At 44.1% G+C, this 22,936-nt stretch overlaps 1 protein-coding gene across 2 annotated transcripts in view; it reads right to left on the reverse strand.

Moving 5' to 3' along the window:
- Window positions 1-22,936, reverse strand: part of LOC126191278 (developmental protein eyes absent-like) — a 231,703-nt gene that overhangs the window by 35,718 nt on the left and 173,049 nt on the right. For both annotated transcript variants that reach the window (XM_049932098.1, XM_049932090.1), the window contains one exon: window positions 3,387-3,632. In XM_049932098.1, the coding sequence (XP_049788055.1) occupies window positions 3,387-3,632 (246 nt within the window). The remainder of the gene's footprint in view (window positions 1-3,386; window positions 3,633-22,936) is intronic.

Below are 22,936 nucleotides of genomic sequence, written 5' to 3' on the forward strand. Positions count from 1 at the left end.
GAACCGATACGGTGTTCGGAGGGTGTTGCTGGTTGAGAAACACAGAGTGCTTATAACTGAAGTGCAGATACTCACAGAGCTCCAATGTGGGCTGCAGATAACGTATGGCAGCGAAGCTTGGTAGACATTCTAATGCGTTAGCGCGGAACTGATTTACGCTGGGAAAAAAAAATTAGTTCCAGTTTTGGCCATTAGGTGCAAACCTGGCGCTGTGAATTCAAGAAAGAAGGATAGAAATATGGTCAATTTTATGGAAACTTTTCGGTCTGTTTTACATTGCTACCACTACAAAACCCAGACGGTACAGTTGCTGAAACCTCATGATCCGCAGCAACATCTAAATTTGCTCTTCTGTTATTGGTGCAGTTAGAAGTTGATGACATGTGGCCGGGCAATATTCTATGGAGTGACGAGGCAATTTTACTCTACAGGTTGTAAATATACACACATCAAAAAAAGTTTTGCATCACCTCGGTTCCGAGAGTTTCGGAACCTGTACAGAAAACTAGAATAGAGATCAACATAAACATCATTTCCGCCCTTTTTATTGTTCATGAAAACCACACATTCCATGTTGTACCACCTTATAGCGAGACCTTCAGAGGTGGTGGTCCAGTTTGCTGTACACACCAGTACCTCTAATACCCAATAGCACATCCTCTTGCATTGGTGCTTGAATGTATTCGTCGTGGCATTCTATTCACAAGTTCATCAAGGCACTGTTGGTCCAGATTGTACCACTCCTCAACGGTGATTCGGCGTAGATGCCTCAGAGTCGTTGGTGCGTCACGTCGTCCATAAACAGCCCTATTCGGTCTATCCCAGGCATATTTGATAGGGTTCATGCATGGAGAACATGCTGACCACTCTAGTTGAGCGATGTCGTTATCCTGAAGGAAGTCATTCACAAGATGTGCACGATGGGGGCGCGAATTGTCGTCCATGAAGACGAATGCCTCACCAATATGCTGCCGATATGGTTCTTCTATCTGTCGGAGGATGGCATTCACGTATCGTACAGCCGCTACGGCGCCTTCCATGACCACCAGCGGTGTGCGTCGGCCCCACATAATGCCACCCCAAAACAGAAGGGAACCTCCACCTTGCTACACTCGCTGGGCAGTGTGACTAAGGCGTTCAGCCTGACCGGGTTGCCTCCAAACAAGGCATATGCGACACTCATCTGTGAAGAGAACTTGATGCCAATCCTGAGCGGTCCATTCGGCATGTTGTTGGCCCATCTGTACCGCGCTGCATGGTGTTGTGGTTGCAAAGACGGACCTCGCCATGGACGTCGGGAGTGTAGTTGCGCAACATGCAGGCTATTGCGCACAGTTTGTGTCGTAACACGACGTCCTGTGGCTGCACGGAAAGCATTATTCAACATGGTGGCCTTGCTGTCAGGGTTCCTCTGAGCCATAATCCGTAGGTAGCGACCATCCACTGCAGTAGTACCCGTTGGACGGCCCGAGCGAGGCATGTCATCGACAGTTCCTGTCTCTCTGTATCTCCTCCATGTCCGAACAACATCCCTTGGGTTCATTACGAGACGCATGGACTCTTCCCTTGTTGAGAGCCCTTCCTGGCACAAAGTCACAATGTGGACGCCATAGAAATGCGGTATTGAACGAGAGGCATGGTCGAACTACAGACAATACGAGCCGTGTACCTCCTTCCTGGTGGAATGACTGAAAGTGATCGGTTGTCTGCCCCCCCCTCCCCTCCGTGTAGTCGACGCTGCTCATGCGTGGTTGTTTACATCTTTGTGCGGGTTTAGCGACATCTCTGAACTGTCAAAGGGACTGTGCCTGTAATACAGTATCCGCAGTCAACGTCTATCTTCAGGAATTCTGGAAACCAGAGTGATGCAAAAACTTTTTTTGATGAGTGTAATTATACATACGCAATGTATTAGGAACTGGAACGTGGGCTTAGTCGAGAAAGACTTAATGTTGATTTTATTATTGCCACCGTTTACACAATTTGTTCAGTGTGAGCACCAGAGACGTCGCCAAAACGCTGCATTCGTAAAATGAGGTGATCAGCAGTTACTCGCAGCAGTTCTGGTGAAATCTGAGCAACTCGTTCCTGCGTAAGGGGCTTCAGAGACCTAACGTGTCCCTCGAAAACGCTCTCTTTTAGATATCCCCAGAGCCTAAAGCCACGTGGATTCAGATCGGGTGATCTTGCAGGCCATCCATCAGAAAAACCTGTGGAGATAACACGTTGGTGGAAGGGTGTCTTAAGAATTTCTTTCACTATGTGACGAGATGAGGTATTGCCCTATCTTGCATGAGAACAGTCTTCCAAATCGGGGATTGCATACTGTACAAGGAGGTCTTGATAACATGCAGACGTCACGGTACATCTGACAGGCCCTCTACGTGTGTTCTCCTCATAGAATAACGGACCGAGAAGATGCTTGTCAACCCACGCCACACAGTCACTTTGCTGAGTGCAATGACTCTTCGTCCACAACACGCGCATTAACAGTACCCAAATTCGGCAGATCTGTGTATTCACTACGCCGAGAGGTTCTAGGTGCTTCAGTCCGGAACCGCGCTGCTGCTACGGTCGCAGGTTCGAATCTTGCCTCGGGCATGGATTTGTGTGATGTCCTTAGGTTAGTTAGGTTTAAGTAGTTCTAACTCTAGGGGACTGATGACCTCAGAACTCCCATAGTGCTTAGAGCCATTTGAACTATTTGTGTATTCATTGCATCCTGTAGTGAAAAATGTACCTCGTAACTACACAGAATATTGTCTGGCCATCTGTCATCAACTTCGATCCGTGGCAGAAGCAGAAGAGCACATTCAAAACGTTGCTGCTTATCTTGAGTTTTCAGTTACTGCTCCGATTGGGTCTTGTATGGGTACAAATGTAAAATAGACAGAGAACTTTCGTACCACGGGATGGACAGTTCTCGTGGCACCGCACTAGCACCACCCAGGGCACGCGCTGCGTGGTCGGTTACAGTAACAGAAACCTGGTAAGTAACTTTCATCAGGTTAGGAAGCCTACCCCTCCCAGGTGCCGCACCAAACTCACCCGTGTTTTCAAATTTCATTACCATCTTCTCTAAACCATTTAATGACATCGGGCCTGTTCTCTCAATGCAGCGCTGTAATTGCTGCCATTCATACAAAATAGTTTCACTAAGAGCGCATGGTTCCTCTTCTCGATATCCATTCTGCTCACTCACGTTGCGCCTTGTCAAATGACAGTGTAGCTGGTGGCAGAAAATGGAACACATTTTTTCCAGTGAAAATCGGCTCCACATTAACTCATTAGCATATCTACCAACTCTGACTGTCAAAAGATAATTACCTCCGCAAGTAGCTGCACCCGCTACTACAGTCTATAATGCATACGTGTGCTACAGTCACCTGTCCGAGGCGGAAGACCACCCCCGCCGCCACCACCACCGCCCCCGCCGCCACCTGGACCGCCGCCGCCGCTGCCACCGCTATCCGAATTCTTGGAATGCCGCGACTGCTGCTGCTGCTTATGTTGTTGCTGTTGTTGTTGGTTATGATGCTGCTGTTGCTGGTAGTGCTGTTGCTGTTGCTGTTGTTGTTGCTGCTGCTGCTGGTGCTCTGGGGAGTCGGGGCTGTCTTTGCTGTCCGCTTTGCCTGCAACAAGAAATACGTATGTTTTAGATCACGTGATAGTAGAATGTGAGGTTATACCCGTACTCGTTCTCCTGAACAAAACAGCTCTAGGACAGGCTCAGGTGGACGAGTGCACACAAGTCTTTACACTCACTTTTCCGCAAATGCTTGTACAGTTAGCTGTAGACCCCGCCCCCCCTCCCCCCCCCCAACCCCTCACAAGAAATAGCTCAGTTGTAGGAAGAAGCACTGGAGTGGAACACACCTTTATTTATCATCACACATGATAGTTTAAACATCCTTGCCAAAGATTTCCGTAAGTAAACGTGACTGATTCCTAAATCCTATAGCCGGCCGGTGTGGCCGTGCGGTTCTAAGCGCGTCAGTTTGGAACCGCGTGACCGCTACGGTCGCAGGTTCGAATCCTGCCTCGGGCATGGATGTGTGTGATGTCCTTAGGTTAGTTAGGTTTAAGTAGTTCTAAGTTCTAGGGGACTGATGACATCAGTAGTTAAGTCCCATAGTGCTCAGAGCCATTTGAACCTAAATCCTATCACTACAAATGCCCTTTCTGGTTAATCATAGTGTAATTAAGACGCCACAACTACCGCTCAGTGCTAAGTCCTATCCTCATGGCATATATACTTGCGCAACCAGGTAGCATGCAGTTCAAAACCTTGAATGTAAGTGTGTCCTGCGAAAGAGTCCCTGAATTCAAAATTAAATATCTACAATACTAAGATCGATAAACGAGTGAAAAACAGTTATATATATTGTGAAATCTATAAGAATTTTATACAGAAGTTTCGAAATAGTTCGAAAAACTGCTAAGAGATGGCGCTGCACTCTCTGCAGTTCGTACAATATAATCGTGAATAACTAAACTCGTCGTCTTCAACCACTCTTAGCAAATTATATCATAATCTTTTCGAAATGTCCACCACTCCCAGTACGGAGTTGGTGCGAAAGAACAATGGAATTTTCCACCACATCCTGTAGTGTCTCAACGGAAATCAATTCATGTGCCGCACAGATCGCCGATTGAAGCTCTTCCAGCGTGGTGGGATGGTTCCGGTAGACAGGGTCTTTCAATACACCTCACAAAAAGTAGTCACAAGGAGTCAGAGTTTTTTATGGGTTTAGGGCGCAAAACTGCTACGGTCATTAGCGCCCGGTCTGTGACTTAGGAAAAGGTAAAAAAAAAAAAAAAAACTGGAAACCAGCAACAATGGGAGCGAAACGCAAAAAAAATGGGGAAACTAAAAACAGAAGGAAAGCTTAAAAAACACAATATAAGGGGTTCGTTTGTATCCAAAAAGAGCTTCAAATGACTGACGTCATCTCACTGACACTAATAAACTCGAGAACGCGATCGGCTGAGCGCGTGTCATCTGCTAAAATGGAAGATACATCAGGCGTCAGCTGTAGACGGGCGCGTAACGGAGGAAAATAGGGGCACTCAAGTAAAAGGTGTCTCACCGTCCACAGTTGAGAACAGTGGGGACAAAGCGGGGGAGGATCGCCATTCAAAAGATGTCGATTGCTAAAAAGACAGTGCTGTATCCGGAGTGTATTTAAAATTACCTCCTCCCGACGACGAGTTCGGGAGGAAGAGGTCCAAGCACAGAGAAGAGCTTTCACGTCCCGCAATTTATTATTGAGGAGTGTCGACCAATGTGCGTGCCATAAAAGAGCAACACGACGACATAAAATACTCCGTAGATCGGCGAAGGGATCCATGCGAATAGCAGGCTGAAGAAGAGAGACTGCGGCCTTGGCCGCTATATCGGCCGCCTCGTTTCCACAGATACCAACATGTCCTAGAATCCAGAGGAATGCCACAGAGACGCCCCGCAAGTGGAGCAAGTGGAAGCAGTCCTGAATCCGGTGGACAAGAGGGTCGACAGGGTACAGAGCTTGGAGACTGAGGAGAGAGCTGAGCGAATCTGAGCATATAACATACTGTATCCGCTGATGGCGACGGATGTATTGGACAGCCTGGAGAACAGCGTGAAGCTTCCCAGTAAAAACCGAACACTGGTCGGGAAGCCGAAATCGATTAGGGGTGTCGCCAACAATATAGGCACTCCCAACACCAAATGGTGAGGAGTCAGAGTGGGTGAATATTTGCAATAATCCAACACAGTGACTCTATTCCTCAAGTACTCCTCAAGAGAGCGAAACACGTTTTCGGTGCGACATGGTTTGGCCCCCTCTTGCATGAAGCACTCTGTGCCTGGTCGATACTCCAACGCTAGCTGTGTGGCGCTAAACTGTTCCAAAATTGCAACGTACCGTTCACGAGTGATCGTTTTTCTCATAAAAAGTGGCTAACAACGCCTCCGCTGCGTACCGCAGCCCAGGGAGTAACTCTGGAAGAATAAAGTCGTTTTGTTTCATACAAATGGCGATTTTCGGAACCCCAAAACCGGGGATTTTATTTATTCAGAACCCCATTCATATTGAAGTGTGCTTCATCTGTGAACCAGGTGCAGCCAACATCACGTTCTTCAATACCTATCATCGTGAGACCCTCGTGCACAAAGTCAGCCCTCTGTGTCACAGCTTGTACTGGTATAGCCTGGTGACATTGGATTATTAATGAAAACTTGTGTAGGCTCTGCCTCAGTAATTTCTGCATGCTGTAACACTTAAAAACAGTCTCTGTTGTAATTCTTCGGACGGATTTCCTTCGATTTTGCTGAATAATTCCAGAGACTATGCCAACATTTTCATGAGTAGCTAGAGTTTTCCTTGGGGACCAACATTCGCCGCTGCCTTTCCGTTAGAATTCGGGGAAGGGTTTGCGAATGGTTTTTGCAGCAGGTACTTTTCGAAAATTAAAACGTGTTTGAAAACTGCGCTTTGTTGCCGTAGGACTGGTTTATTTATTTATTTTATTTTATTTTATTTTATTTTTTTTTTAGCATCGGAGCAAATGATTTCAACCTCTTCCTTTGGTACGCTAAGCTCGTTTCATATTTCGACGTGGAAGTGATCACTGAGCTGCGGCACTTAATTTATATGCACTACGTATTATAATTATAACGCTATCTGTTAACAGTTTTTCGAACTATTTCTAAACTTCTGTATAGAATTCTTGAATCTTTCACAATAAACAAACCATTTGCTTCCAGAATGAGATTTTCACTCTGCAGGGGAGTGATCGCTGATATCAGGCTTCCTGGCAAATTGAAACTGTGTGCTAGATCGAGACTCGAACTTGGGACCTTTGCCTTTCGCGAGCAAGTGCTCTACCAACTGAGCTACTCAAGCACGACTCACGACCCTTACTCACACCTTCAATTCTGCCAGTACCTAGTCCCCTACCTTTAAAACTTCAAAGAAGCTCTTCTGCGAACCTTGCAGAACTAACGTTCCTGGAAGAAAGGATATTGCGGAGACATGGCTTAGCCACAGCCTGGGGGATGTTTTCAGAATGAGATTTTTACTCTGCAGCGGAGTGTTCGCTGGTATGAAACTTCCTGGCAGATTAGAACGGTTTGACGGACGGAGACTCGAACTCGAGACTTTTGCCTTTCACGGGCAAGTGCTTCACCGACTGAGCTACCCAAGCATGACTCACCATCCCTGCCAACAGCCTCATTCGTGCCAGTACCTAGTCTCCCGAGTTCGATTCTCGGCCCGACATACAGTTTTAATCCGCCAGGAAGTTTCATATCAGCGCAACTCCGCTGCAGAGTGAAAATCTCATTCTGGAAACATCTCCAAGGCTTTGGGTAAGCTTTGATGATGATGATGTTTGGTTTGTGGGGCGCTCAACAGCGTGGTTATCAGCGCCCGTACAATTACCCAATCTTTGCTCAGTCCAATTGCGCCACTTTCCTGGATGATGATGAAATGATGAGGACAACACAAACACCCAGTCATCTCGAGGCAGGTGAAAATCCCTGACCCCGCCGGGAATCGAACCCGGGACCCCGACCTCGGGAAGCGAGAACGCTACCGCGAGACCACGAGCGGCGGACTTGGGTAAGCTTTGTCTCCGCAACATCCTTTCTTCCAGGAGTGCTAGTTCTGCAAGGTTCGCAGAAGAGCTTCTGTGAAGTTTTCAAGGACGGAGACGAGGTACTGGTAGAACTGAAGCTGTGAGGAGAGGACGTGAGTCGTGCTTGGGTAGCTCAACTGGTAGAGCACTTGCCTGCGAAAGGCAAAGGTCCCGAATTCGAGTCTTGATCCGGCACACAGTTTTAATCTGCCAGGAAGTTTCATACAATATGTTGCCCTCGTCTACCGATCTTAGTTTTCGAGATATTTAAGTTTGAAATCAGGGACTCCTTCGCGGGACACACTGTATCGTTACAACTTCCTGAGTGTGAAGAAGGTAGTATACCTTGGCCAGGTAGTGAATTAATCAGCCACTCTTCCTGGCGTTCACACGCTATGCCTCAACAATGTGGCGGTAGCATTCAGGATTATAGCACACTGTGTCACCTTTTGTTCCTCACTTACCTTTCACACTGCCACGTCAAGTCTCTAGTTGACCTTAATTCCAATATGCCCGAGTAAAAGCCATAACAACTCTTCATTCCTCTACATTTTCAAGTGCAGTATGTTCGGGGATTCTTGCTTTTCTGTTAGCATATATTACTAAACAAAGGCATTGAATCAAATGACATTTCTGCACACCTGCATGTGCAACCTGCTCCAGTAGACCAGAGATCACACACAGACGTCAATGCTAAATTGTTGAAGTTATACCACGAGAGGCCCGCCTACGCTTACTGAGACATGATTATGGTGCTCGTTTGAAGTATGGCGATAGATAATCCTTAACGTACATTATCTGATCAAAAGTACACGGATACGTTTTAGTCTACAATAATACGTCCAACCTTCGCTTTTATGAACTCTGTTGGGGACACTTTCAATGAAGTGTCTCAATGTCTATGGAGGAATGGCAGCTCATTCTTCCACAAGAGCCGAAATCAGACATTGGGGATCTGGAACAAAGTCGATATTCATACTCATCCCAAAGGCGTTTCACTGTGTTCAGTTCGGGACATTAGGTAGGCCAGTCCATTTCAGAATATAACTGTCTATAAACCATTGCCTTTCACGCGAAATACACCATCATACAGCAACTATACCTCGTTCGTATTTCATTGTTGGTTTTATGCATGAAAACCCTTCCACTGATTGCCATAGATCACGGAGTGATTAATATCTCCAAATCAATCGTTTCCAGTCATCCACCGACAAGAGGCATCTTTACACCAACTCCAGCGTCTCTTAGCACTGACTTCATTGAAATGTATGGCTTACGAGGAGCTGCTCGAACATTTTGTCCGTTTCCTTTTAACACCTTAGGCCCAGTAATCGAGCTTTCTGGGCTGCTGGTAACACTCTGGATCTCACGAGTGATTCCATTCGCTGATTTCGTGAGATTTTTTACGACACTCCTTCGCAATGCTCGACATTCTCTGTCCGTCAACAGATGAGGTCTGTCTGGTCTTGGTTGAGCTATGGTTGTTCCATCGCGTTTCCACTTAACAATAACACGAATGGTCAACTAGGGCATCACTAGAACGGTTTGGAAGGTCCCTGATGGATTTGTTACTCTCGTGACATCCAATGACTAGCCCACGTTCTGCGTCGCTTAGCTGTGCTGACCGTCCCATTGTGATGTTATGAAGTTACTGTTTCTGTGCTGATAACACAATATCCTCGCCTCCTGTCATACTGTCGCGTCCGTCTCTTCTGTCATCTAACATTGCACGTTGCATTGGAGTGTCCGGGTACCTCTGATCAGATAGTGCTTGTTCCGAAGTCATTAACAGCCATTTGACATCAAGTAAATACCTCCTCCAGAATTTTCACATATTAATCGTCTCGGTCTTTTGTTTTGACCATCTACCAACCATGCGCCTGTTTACACGTCCCACCCACAGATATTTAATTTTCATTGCAGTAATAATTACACAACTGGCCATTAAAATTGTTACACCACGAAGATGACGTGCTACAGACGCGAAATTTAACCGACAGAAAGAAGATGCTGTGATATGCAAATGATCAGCTTTTCAGAGCGTTCAACAAGGTTGGCGCCGGTGGCGACACCTACAACTTGCTGATATGACGAAAGTTTCCAACCCAGTTCTCATACACAAACACCAGTTGACCGGCGTTGCCTGTTCAAACGTTGTTGTGATGCCTCGTGTAAGGAGGAGAAATGCGTACCATCACGTTTCCGACTTTGATAAAGGTCGGCTTGTAACATATCGCGATTGCGGTGTATCGTATCGCGACATTTCTGTTCGTGTTGGTCGAGATCCAATGACTGTTAACAGAATATGGAATCGGTGGGTTCAGGAGGGTAATACGGAATGCTATGGAATCGGTGGGTTCAGGAGGGTAATACGGAATGCCGTGCTGGATCCCAACGGCCTCGTATCATTAGCAGGCATCTTATCCACATGGATGTAACGGATCGTGCAGCCACGTCTCCATCCCTGAGTCAACAGATGGGGACGTTTGCAAGACAACAACCATCTGCACGAACATTTCGACGACGTTTGCAGCAGCACGGACTATCAGCTCGGAGACCATGGCTGCAGTTACCCTTGACGCTGCATCACAGACAGGTGTGCCTGCGATGCTGTACTCAACGACGAACATGGGTGCACGAATGGCAAAACGTCATTTTTTCGGATGAATCCAGGTTCTGTTTACAGCATCATGACGGTTGCATCCGTGATTGGCCACATCGCGGTGAAACACATTGGAAGCGTGTATTCGTCATCGCCATACTGGCGTATCACCCGGATGGTATGGGGTGCCATTGGTTACACGTCTCGGTCACCTCTTGTTTGCATTGACGGCACTTTGAACAATGGACGTTACATTTCAGATGTGTTACGACCCGTGGCTCTACCCTTCATTCGATCCCTGCGAAACCCTACATTTTAGCAGGATAATGCACGACCGCATGTTGCAGGTCCTGTACGGGCCTGCCTGGATACAGAAAATGTTCAACTGCTGCCCTGTCCAGCACATTCTCCAGATCTCTCGCCAATTGAAAATGTCTGGTCAGTGGTGGCCGAGCAACTGGCTCGTCACAATACGCCAGTCACTACTGTGGTATCGTGTTGAAGCCGCTTGGGCAGTTGTACCTGTACATCGCATCCAAGCTCTGTTTGACTCAATGCCCAGGCGTATCAAGGCCGTTATTACGGCCAGAGACGGTTGTTCTGGGTACTGATTTCTCAGGATCTATGCACCCATATTGCGTGAAAATCTAATCACATGTCAGTTCTAGTGTAATATATTTGTCCAATGAATACCAGTTTATCATCTGCATTTCTTCTTGGTGTAGCAATTTTAATTATCAGTAGTGTACATTTTCGACTCCAGTCTGTTATCGGATCAAACCTGTCTTTCCTCTTGATTCCCAACAGATATCTTTCTACTGATCGCTGAACAACCCTCAGTTTTTGAACGGTTTTCACATAAAAAGTCCATATCTCACTTCATAAATCAGAAATAGTCACTCATTCTTAGTTTCAGGCACATCACGGGCTCAGTTTTATAAATTCTCTCCAGTTTACCAAAAGATATCTACCTCGTTCATACTCTTCTAGTTATACACTTTGCTGCCCATTCAGTTATATGTACATTCATTTGCTTTAAAAACAGTAACTCATCAGTGTTATACTGTCATTGTTAACCCGCACCATTTTCTTATCGAATACGTTACTGTAGCATTAAATGAATTGTCTTCCATACCTACTACCAAACTAGTTCTAATAAGTTCTTTCAACCGCCTTTGTAGTTTATTTGCACTAGGCAGAAACATTGTAAGCAGAACATAAAACATTCGTGGTTCACATACGTTGCATTAACCCGAATGTTATGGAGTATGGTTTAACGTATAAAAGTATAAATACAAAACGTGCCTGAGTCCCAGCAACAACTGGCTCTACTCTCATTAACAAACTGCAATTTGATGGTATCCTATGCTAACTTCACATAGTTTTGGTGATGATGAAGCACTAATGCAATATTCCGTACCTGGCTGGGCGCTGCAGTCTTCATTCGCCGTGAACAGCACCGCAGTACGAAAATCACCACGGCTAGGAATAGAACTCGCGTTAAAAGATACAAACATCTTCATGGCGAAGACAGTCGATTATTTTCTGACAGAATGCCCCCGCTGATCCCCACATCATGCGTTCAGAATAGATCTTGTATTGGACGTATGCCATGCAAAACTAAAGGCAGTTTACACTGTCAGTCCACCACGGTTGCGGAACTTCAAGATGCTGAGGGCTATTAAGATTCTTCACTTAAAGTGCGATAATCATTTTGGCTTATTTTTAGAAGTGAAACTCGGCCACCTCAAAAAACTTGTAAAACTTAGAACAGAGCACTCATTTGAAGTTATGGTGATTTAAAACTATTATCAGAACGATTACACCGCGCACATAATTTTTTTTTCTGGTGACTTTTTTACAATCATTCCATCCACTATTACTCATAATTTGTAACCGAACATGTAGTTTTTTGCAATGGAATTCATAGATGAAATTTCGTGACAGCGAAAGTCCGAATTTTCATTCGAAGTCACAGAACTCAGTAACCGTTAAATAATATTCATCTCGATTGAAGCTAAAGATTTGCGACGATCAGTGCTCACAGAGCACAAAAATAGCTACACCGCCTGCGAATAGTGAGCATTGAGCAAAATGGTTTATTATTTACGGTGGGCTACTACCGGCTAATCACAATCGCAATTACAGTTAAAACCGACGTTTCCGGTAGCATGTTCTTTTCAAAACTGCCAGACGACCGGTATGTGCAGAAATATCTGTGAGAGGAATGGCAGTGCAATAATGGGAAGTCGATGGCAGAAACTCCGCTTTTGACGCAACCTGTATTGCATTTTCTAGGTTGCACTCACTACATTGCAAGCGACATCTGCTAGACGATTTCTGAGTGGAAAGACCTGCTGGATGTTCACCAGCAATAGGGCCTATGTATCAGAAGAATACATCGACCCGTAATGAAAACTATTAAGTACCTTCCTCTTGTCTAGCGCCCGGTTTATTCGGTAAGCCACTATTATCTCCACGATCTACCCACGTCCCCTTTCCCCTTGCAGACTGTATTACTATGTTTATCTATTCAGTTCTTTTTCTAGGCTTCAAACGAAACGAAGCCTAGTTCCCACAAGGGGAAAGAGAAGCTAAACAATAAAACAGTGAAACTAAATATGCGATACTCCCGGCAGTGTTCTGAGAGTGCATTTCTAAAATAAGTAAATATCTGCGTTTATTTCATATTATTTAATTTTGAATGTATGTTTCAAATAGCGTACCGTAGTTATAAACCATGTCTACCATCAGAATTCAATGAATCAATATTGTAATGCTTGGCGAAACGTGTGAGTAGAAAACATAGGAACAGGCGAATATAATCTCTTAATGTAACACGCTAGTTAAATTAGGTTCCATATTAATATCCTGCTCTATTATTTTCACAAAAAGAGTTCTGGCCCATGTATGTTAAAAATTTGGATTGAAAATCTACAAATTTGTATTGTGTTTTCATTTATTTTTGTTCGACTATCCCGAATCGAGCCATTTCCTCTACGATTTAATTCTGTCTCGTTGCCGTATTATGATTCGACATTCATTTTGAACTGAGTGCAACATATTACTTTTATCATCATTCTTTTCCTCTATCTTCTTTGGTGAACTCTTCCTTACGAGAACTGAATTATTTATTTGGGGCAACACAGTTACTGAAGTCCAGCTTTCAGTATTATTTCTGTGGCTGCGCAGTCCAGCTTCATATGTGAATGCTGCATTCAGCTATCCAGTGCAGCTTCGTATGTGAATGCTGAATGTTGTTTTGGTCTGAAGATAGGAACTCATCCTCGGTAAATAAGTGGAGAACTATTGCAGAAGAACCTCTTAATCTGTCGTGTCTATGATATTTATGAAATAATTTCTACCGCTTCAGTCACTTTTTACGAATATCTAATTAGCAGGACGCGTTTCTGCAGCATGCTGCCATCATCAGGTGCATTACAATTACATGTACATTACAGTAATCTTAAGTGCCATTACTAATTAGGTACATTTGCAGTGTCTTCCAGTGAGGTATCGAAATAGTATCACTGGCTGTATGTCGATACATGATTTCGTCTGGCAGAATTTCAGAGCTTTTCAAAAGCATACTCCCTAATCGAAGTAAAAAATTCCGCCAACTTCTTAATGTGACGTCACACCGCCCTACTAGTGGTTCAAATGGCTCTAAGCACTATGGGATTTAACATCTGAGGTCATCAGTCCCCTAGACCTAGAACTACTTAAACCTAACTAACCTAACGACATCACACACACCAAGCCCGAGGCAGGATTCGAACCTGCGACCGCAACAGCAGGGCGGTTCCGGACTGAAGCGCCTAGAATCGCTCGGTCACAGGGGCCGGAACTACTAGTTGGACCAGCAGAGTAGCAAGGTCTTTTGCTACCAGTATATGATACGTCGGGAGCACCCATGTTACAATCACCCGAAGAGGAACCCCTTTCTTGTCGATCTTCGAGAGACCATTTAACGTAGCGGGGAATAGTTCAATATCAATTAACACTCTTGGTAGTCTCCTACGGCAAAGAACCTTTCTTCAGGAGGCTGTTAGTCTTTCTCTCAATTCTTTGTGTGGGGTCAGCACCGACAATGAAATACACTGAATCAGATGGTAAACGCTGCATCTTCTAAAAGTAATCCTGCTTGTCCAAAAACGCTGTGGCATTTCCCTGTCCGCGAGTAAAATAACAATATCCAGCTCAGTTCTAGGTGAATGTTAAGCAGCCTTCTCAGTTATTGTTTGGCCTCATGGCTGTGAGAATTTGAACAACTTTTTGTTACACCTGAATTGAGTCCACCCAAATATTCTTTTCACGAGGGAGGTGGGAAAACGTGGCTACCTTCCCTTCCTCGATGTGTTGGTCAAGAGGAAGGTTGATGGTAAGTTCGCACATGCCTTTTATAGGAAGCCTACTCACGCTTACAGGCTGATAGTTGTCACCGTCCGGCTCATCGCCGTGTGGTGCTTCGTCCGTTGCTTCACAGGGTGAACGTTATCTCAGATCCTGAGAGTTTGTCGGCTGAGTTAGCCCATTTTGAGGCCACCTTTCGCCATAATAGTTATAGAGAAAGAAAGATAAGACGTGCTTTGCGCTATCGATCAACTGTACAGCGGGTGACTGACGATAGTACCGAGGTGGTACCAAAGTCTACAGCCTTTTTGCCCTGCGCAAGGAGCATTTCCAACAGGATTGGTTGTATTTTGCTGACATATGATGTGAAATGTGTTTCTCGGCCAACATCTAAGATTAGGGTCCTTTAGATACCGTAAAGTATTATCTCTGTTTGCGGAAGGCGGGTGTCTACCGTATTCCTTGTACTTGTGACATGTCATATATTGGTCAGACTATGAGGGCTGTGGAGGACCAGTGTAATGAGCAAAAGCGTCACAGCCTAGCAAATATGCTATTGCAGAACATTGTCTTGCCACCGGTCACCATATGCAATATAACAACACGGGTATTCTGGCATTTACTTCTAGATATTGGGATAGTGTTGAAAAGGAAGCAGGTGAAATTAAATTAGCGGGTAGCTCGAAGATTCGATTCCTGCCTCGGGCATCGATGTGTATGATGTCCTTAGGGTAGTTAGGTTTAAGTAGTTCTAAGTCTAGGGGACTGATGACCTCAGATGTCAAGATCCATTTGAACCATTTTTTTAGCGGGTAACCTAACAAATAGAGACGGAAATCTTGCTTAAATTCTGCATGGAATCCTCCCCTTTGTCAAAAGACAAAGCTGGTTATTAATTTTAGCATCTTTGGTCATGAGATGGCGCAAGTGTTTACAGTGTGTGTGTGTGTGTGTGTGTGTGTGTGTGTGTGTGTGTGTGTTTCCGGAATTACTCTCCAAATCGACGTTTTAAATTCCCTTATACAGCGCTCGCTTGCTTGCCACAGGTTTCCCTTCAAAATGACACCTGTCGAAATAGCGGCGGTTGTCGAAGACGTCATCCGGCTGCATTCCTTTGAATGTTGTTTATTTCATTTTTCTTTAGTAATGCCAAGGCATTAGTAAATCTTACACATTTCATAATACTTCTTCCTGTTGTCACACTACATTTTTTATTGGAATCACTTTTTAACTACATCACCTAAATCGAGCAGACTTGTCTAACCTCGCCACCATATGTCCTACTGACACCTTTATTCCGTGTTATGTTTAAATTTCTGACTAGTGTCCTGTCTTCTTGTTAATGCTGATCTTTTTGAGTACATCCGAAACTTTAGTGAACCAAACTCTATGAGAGTCTTTTTACAAGTCAGGTACACTGCACATATTTCCCTACGTTTTTAAGGGATCTTTCACGAAGTATTGGTGAATCATTGCCTGTCTTGAACCTATTCCCATTCCGAAGCCGAACGGCTCATCATCCAGTTCTCTCAACTTTAAATTGCAATCTTGTGTCATTCTTCTTCGTAGACTCTTTGCTGAATGACATACCATACTCATTGCCCTATATTCTGTATATTTCATGGATACGTTCTAGACATCCACCGAAGTCCTGGAGCAACAGGTTGACATACTGTTAACTCGTCTAATAGTTCTGTGCGCCGCAAAAATAATTTATTATGGACATTATCACATGTTCATAATAATGCACTCGACAATGTATAGCAGCTCATAGGACTGTGAATGTACCGCAGTTCTTTATGTGACAGCTCTCTGATGTCGTTAACGCCCACACACATTTTTGCTCTGCATGTGACAACACTGACATCACGATTGAGGAATTTAAGGGTGTTATGCACATACATTATGCGATCAAAAGTATCCGGACAACCCCAAAAAAATACCTTTTTCATATTAGATGAATTGTGCTGCCACCTGCTGCCAGGTACTCCATATCAGAGACGTCAGCAGTCATTAGACATGGTGAGAGAGCAGAATGGGGCGCCCTGCGGAACTCAACGGACTTCGAATGTGGTCAGGTGATTGGGTGTTCCTTGTATCATACTCCTGTACGCGAGATTTCCACACTCCTAAACATCCGTAGGTACACTATCTCCTATGTGATAGTGAATTGGAAACGTGAAGGGACACGCACAGCACAAAAGCGTGCAGGCCGACCTCGTCTGTTGACTGACAGAGACCGCCGACAGTTGAAGAGGGTCGTAGTGTGTAATAGACGGAGATCTATCCAGACCATCACACAGGAATTCCAAAATGCATCAGGATCCACTGCAAGTACTATGACAGTTAGGCGGGAGGTGAGAAAACTTGGATTTCATGGTCGAGTGGCTGCTCATAAGCCACACATTACGCCGGTAAATGCCAAACGACGCCTCGCTTGGTGTAAGGAGCGTAAACATTTGAAGACTGCACAGTGGAAAAATGTTGTGTGGAGTGACGAACACAGTACACAATGTGGCGATTCGATGGCATGGTGAGGGTATAGCGAATGCCCGATGAATGTCATCTGCCAGCGTATGTAGTGCCAACAGTAAAATTCAGAGGCGGTGGTGTTACGGTGTCTTCGTGTCCTTCATGGAGGGGGCTGGCACTATCACAGCGTAGGCCTACATTGATGTTCTAAGCATCTTCTTGCTTACCACTGTTGAAGAGCAATTCGGGGATGGTGATTGCATCTTTCATCACGATCGAGCACCTGCCCAAATTTCACGGCCTGTGGCGGGGTGGTTACACGGCGATAACATCCCTGCAATGGTAATGGGCCGCACAGAGCCCTGACCTGAATCCTGTAGAACATCTTTGGGAAACCGACGGAATCGATTCCTCTGTTCAGTGCAGCAGTCCGCAAAGACCGGGCTGCCATTTCCCAAGAAGCCTTCCAGCACCTGATTGAACGTATGCTTGCGAGAGTGGAAGTGGTCATCACGGCTAAGGGTGGGACAACACCATATTGAATTCCAGCATTACCGATGGATGGCGCCACGCACTTGTAAGTCATTTTCAGCCAGGTGTCCGGATACTTTTGATCACATTTGTTGCTGTTTACGCAGAGATATTGCCATTAAGTCCTCCTGCTGTCTCTGTTGTGCACCACGTGAATAAATATGCGTTTTGAGATATAGAAGTGTACACGTCAACTGCCAAGATCGCTAAATGTTACTTTATTTTGGGGGACTAGTTTCGGCAGTTTAAGTTGCCTTCATCGGATCTCATGCAAGCACGAGTAAACCTCAAGGAATCAAATGGTTCAAATGGCTCTAAGCACTATGGGACTTAACATCTGAGGTCATCAGTGCCCTAGACTAGAACTACTTAAACCTTACTAACCCAAGGACATCACACACATCCATGCCCGAGGCAAGACTTGAGCCTGCTACCGTAGCAGCAGCGCGGTTTCGGACTGAAGCGCCTAGAACCGCGCGGCCACAGCTGCCGACCTCAAGGAATGTCCATCACCTGTACGATATATTATGTCACATCAAAATAAGTCATTCCAGGAACATGAAGTATGTGATGCACCAGCATGTTAATTATAAAACTAGGTTTAAATAAAATGTAATCCATGTTGCACCGACTCCATTCATATGTTGTATGAACATGAGATTATGTAGTTGGGGTAACATGCAGTACATGTTATATAAACCTTGTTTTATACATGACATGCCGATGTATCACGTTCTTCATGTCCCTGGAATGATTTCTTATAACGTGACACGATATTTGTACAGATGATGGAGATTATTGAAGTGTATTTGCATCAGATACGGTGATGGCAACTTAGATTGCTGAAACCGGCACCAAACATAAAGCTACAGCTAGTGATCTTGGCTGTTGAATCTTTTTACTTCTATATTCCATATTATCCTAGACCGGCCTCATACTTGAGTAATGTCAGACATAAGAAATATGCAGCAGGTCGCCTGCAACATTTTCTCCTGCAACTATACACATAAAATAGCGTGCCGCACGTGCAAATATCTTTCTGAGTCGTTTCTTTGAATTTAGAAGGCCGCAGAGTGTACTACTTAAGGTACATTTACACCAGTGTGCCCTGCGGCTAGTCGCCGTGCGGCTGTAACTTGCTCCAGACGCAAGTAGAGGCGCTCAGTGTGAAAACGACTGTGAATGAAATCCACTCGCACGTGCATACTGAGGGAGAGGCATGCACCTACACGCGTGTCTCTCCTTGCGTGTGGGGCGATCACAGTCCCACGACGACTAGGAGCAAGGAGCACAGGTGTAAATGCACCTTAAGAACGATACGACACTGAGGTGTCGTATACGAACTGAGATGGTGCAGTGTTTAACGAACTCGAATCCCTTCCTGAGGATAGGAGGATGGAGTGGGGGCGGGCCGGGGTGGGTGGGGGTAGGGGAGCATTAAATAATCCTCCAGTCATCCATATTTCGAGTTATCCGGTTCCCCAAATCATTTAAAGCGAATTTTGGTGTCCTTGAGAAATGGGACACAATTGATTTCCTTCTCCCTACAACTATTTTCTTTTGCTGTAACGACCTCGTCATTGTCAGAAAGTTAAGCAGTGCTATCCCTTTTTCTCTGTCTGCCGAACATGTCTCTGTGAGTATTAAACAGTCAACAGAACGTCACGTGCAGCGCTGTGTAGGCATTACAATATTGTCTGTGGAAATGTAATGACAGACCACAGCTGCATGTAACCGAGATCAGCATCTATAAATGCTACAGAAAGTGATGTGTTGCCTGGCTCCTCGGAACAAATGCTCTCTCAATTCTAACAGCACACTCAGACGGGCATCACAGTGATGCTCTCACTCTTACTGAAACAATCAGTGACGAAAAGCGATGTTCATTTTTCAATCTTATTAGAATGAAGGCCAAATGCAGAAAACGTCAAATCAGCATGAAGTTTACTTGTATGCTTGGATATTCAAATGATTAGTATTTCAGTACAAAAGTACGAAGCGAACAGCGAATACTATGTTCAACAATTACAGGAGTAGGAGGTAAGGCCACTTGGAGGTCGGAAATACGGGAAGATTACCCATTAGATTACATTATTGTCAGGCACAGATTCCGAAATCAGATACTAGATTGTCAGGCGTTCCCAGAAGGAGATGTAGACTCAGATCAAATGGTTCAAATGGCTCTAAGCACTATGGGACTTAACTTCTGAGGTCATCAGTCCACTAGAACTTAGAACTACTTAAACCTAACTAACCGAAGGACATCACATACATCCATGCCCGAGGCAGGATTCGAAACTGCGACCGTAGCGGTCGCGCGGTTCCAGACTGTAGCGCCTAGAACCGCTCTACCATTCCGGCCTGCAGACTCAGATCACAATGTAGTAACTTTGAAGAGTAGGCTGAAGCTTAAGATACTAACAGTAAGGATCAATGCGCAAAGAAGTGGGATACGGAAGTACTAAGGGATGATGTGAAACGCTTGAAGTTCTCTGAGGCTATAGATACTGCGATAATTAGTAGTTCAGTAGCCAGTTCAGCTGAAGACTGAAGAGGAATGGCCTATTCTAAAAAGATCAATCATAGAAACTGAAAAAAAACATAGCTACAAGGAAGATAACTGCGAAGAAAACTTAGGTGAACAGGGTAAATACTTTAGTTGATCGATGACGGAAGGAAGCACAAAAACGGTTAGGGAAATTCAGGAATACACAAATACAAGTTACTTAGGTATGAAATAAACAGGAAGTGCACGGACACTTAGAAGAAATGGCTGTATGAAAAATTTGAAGAAATCGAAAAAGAGATGATTGTCGGAATGACTGACCCAGCATGTAAGGAAGTCAAACAGCCTTCCGTGAAATTAAAAGTAAGGGCGGTAAAATTAACAGTGTAATGGGAACTCTACTGATTACTGTTAAATACAGAAGAGAGAGTGGACAGATGGAAAGAGTACATCGAAGGACACTGTGAGGTGCCTAATGACGCAATAGAAGAAGAAACAGAAGTTTACAGGGAATAGATAGGAAATACAGTATTAGAATCAGAATTTAAAAGAGCTTTAAACAAGATCAAGTAAGACATGAGGGATAGATAAAACCCCATCGGAATTACTAAAGTCGTTGGGGCAAGTGCCAACAAAACGACTATTCACGTTGGTCTGTAGAGTGTTTGAGTCTAGCGATATACCATCAGACTTTCGGAAAAACATGTATCCAATTCCGAAGACAGAAAGAATGACCAAGTACGAGAATTATCGCACAATCAGGTTAACAGCTCATGCATCCAAGTTGCTGACAAGAATAATATCCAGAAGAATGCATAAGAAAATTCAGGACGTTTTAGATGACGATCAGCTTGGCTTTAAGGAAGTTAAACGCACCAGAGAGGAAGTTCTGCCGTTGTGATTGATAATGGAATCAAGACTGAAGAAAAATCAAGACATGTTTATAGGATTTGTGTGTCTGGAAACTTAAACTGGCGCAAGACGTTCGAAATTCTGAGGAAAATAGGGATAAGCTAAGAAAATCAGGGGTAAGTTATAGGGAAAGACTGATAATATACAATATGTTCAAGACCAGTGTAAACGGTAAGATTGGAAGGCCAAGAACGAAGTGAACAGATTAAAAGGGATGTACGACGTGGCTGTAGTCTTTCTCCCCTGCTGTTCAGTCTTTACATCGAAGAAGAAAAAAATGATAGAAATGAAAGAATAGTTCAAGTACGTGATTAAAATTCAGGATGAAAGGATATTAATAATAAGATAGGCTATCCTCAGTGAAAGTGAAGGAGAATTACAGAATCTGTTGAAAGAAATGAAAAGTATAATGAGTAACAGAATATGGACTGAGAGTAAATCGAAGAAGAAATAATGAGAAGTAACAGAAATGAGAACAGCCAGAAACGTAACATCAGACTTGGGGATCATGAGATTCTGCTACCTCGGAAACAAAATAACTTATGTATGACAGAGCAAGGAAGACAAAGAGTAGACTAGCACTGTCAAAATGGCCAGGAATAGGTCTTAGTTTGCATAGGTCGTAGGTCTTAGTTTGAGGAAGAAATTTTTGAGAATGTACGTTTTTGAGCACAGCATTGTATTTTAGTGAAACATGGACTCTGGGGAAACCGGAACAGAAGAGAATCGAAGCGTTTTTGCTTGGTTCTGCAGAAGAATGTTGTAAATTAGGTGGACTGATAAGGTAATGAAAAAACTGAAGAAGGCGACCATGGTGAAGAATTGAGACTTAGAGAAAATAAGATCCAGCAAAGAATAAATTACAGAAGTGCTGTCACTTGAGTTTCTTAACACATTACGAGACAAAGAACCACTTGATAATGGCAACAAGTACTGGAATATGCTGAAAGAAGGAATCGTTAAAGCAGTACAGCAAAATATAAGATATGTAAATGGTAAAAGGGCAAAAAAACCATGAGTCACTCAAGAAATGATTTCCAAGATGGAGGAGAGAAGAAAATTTGAAAACAAGAACACTGAAGATGCAAGGGAGATGTACCGAAGGTTAAACAATCAACTGCGAAGAGAAACAGAGCAGGCTAGGAAAAAATGGCTAGAAGGGGAATGTATTGCAATTGAAGAACTGGACTGGAAGGGAAGATACGACTTACTATACAACAGAGTAAAGACTATGACATGGGATCAAAACAAAGCAGGAAGTGATACTACAGAAATTCTGAGTAAAGATGAAGAGGTTGTGTACAAAGATCGTGACGATGTCCTCTAGATGTGTGAAGAATATTTAAAAGAGCTATACGACACAGATCGCAAACCAGAAACTCTGGAACTTGAATCAGTCAAGAGTGTAAGTGATGACGAGAAAGGACCAACCATCATAATGGAAGAAGTAAAGTCCCTCATAGCTGCAATGAAAAATGGCAAAGCTATAGGTACATATAAGAACCGGGAGAAATATTAAAATGCTTGAACCACGTTGGAATAAGAGAAATGTTGAGCTTATGTAATAAAATATATGACAGTGGTGAATGGCCTGAGGACTTTCTGATAACAGTAATGATTCCATTGCTGAAAAAACAGGGAACCAAGAAATGCAGTGAGCACAGGACAATCAGCCTCATTTCACATGGAGCCAACGTGATGGTAAGAATAATTAATAAGAGACTTAAAAAAATAATGGAGGAGAATCTTGGCGATGAGCAGTTTGGCTTCAGACGGAATACGGACACCAGAGATGCAATAGGGCTCCTGCGAATCTTGGGAGAAAGTTTTATTGAAAAAGGAAGAGACCTCTACTCGTATATGTGCTTCATCGATCTAGAAAAGGCATTTGACAATGTGGCTTGAGACAAGCTGGCTACTATAACGAGGGAGAAGAGAGT

This window comes from Schistocerca cancellata, chromosome 1 (assembly GCF_023864275.1).
Source record: "Schistocerca cancellata isolate TAMUIC-IGC-003103 chromosome 1, iqSchCanc2.1, whole genome shotgun sequence".
Lineage (NCBI taxonomy): Eukaryota > Metazoa > Arthropoda > Insecta > Orthoptera > Acrididae > Schistocerca > Schistocerca cancellata.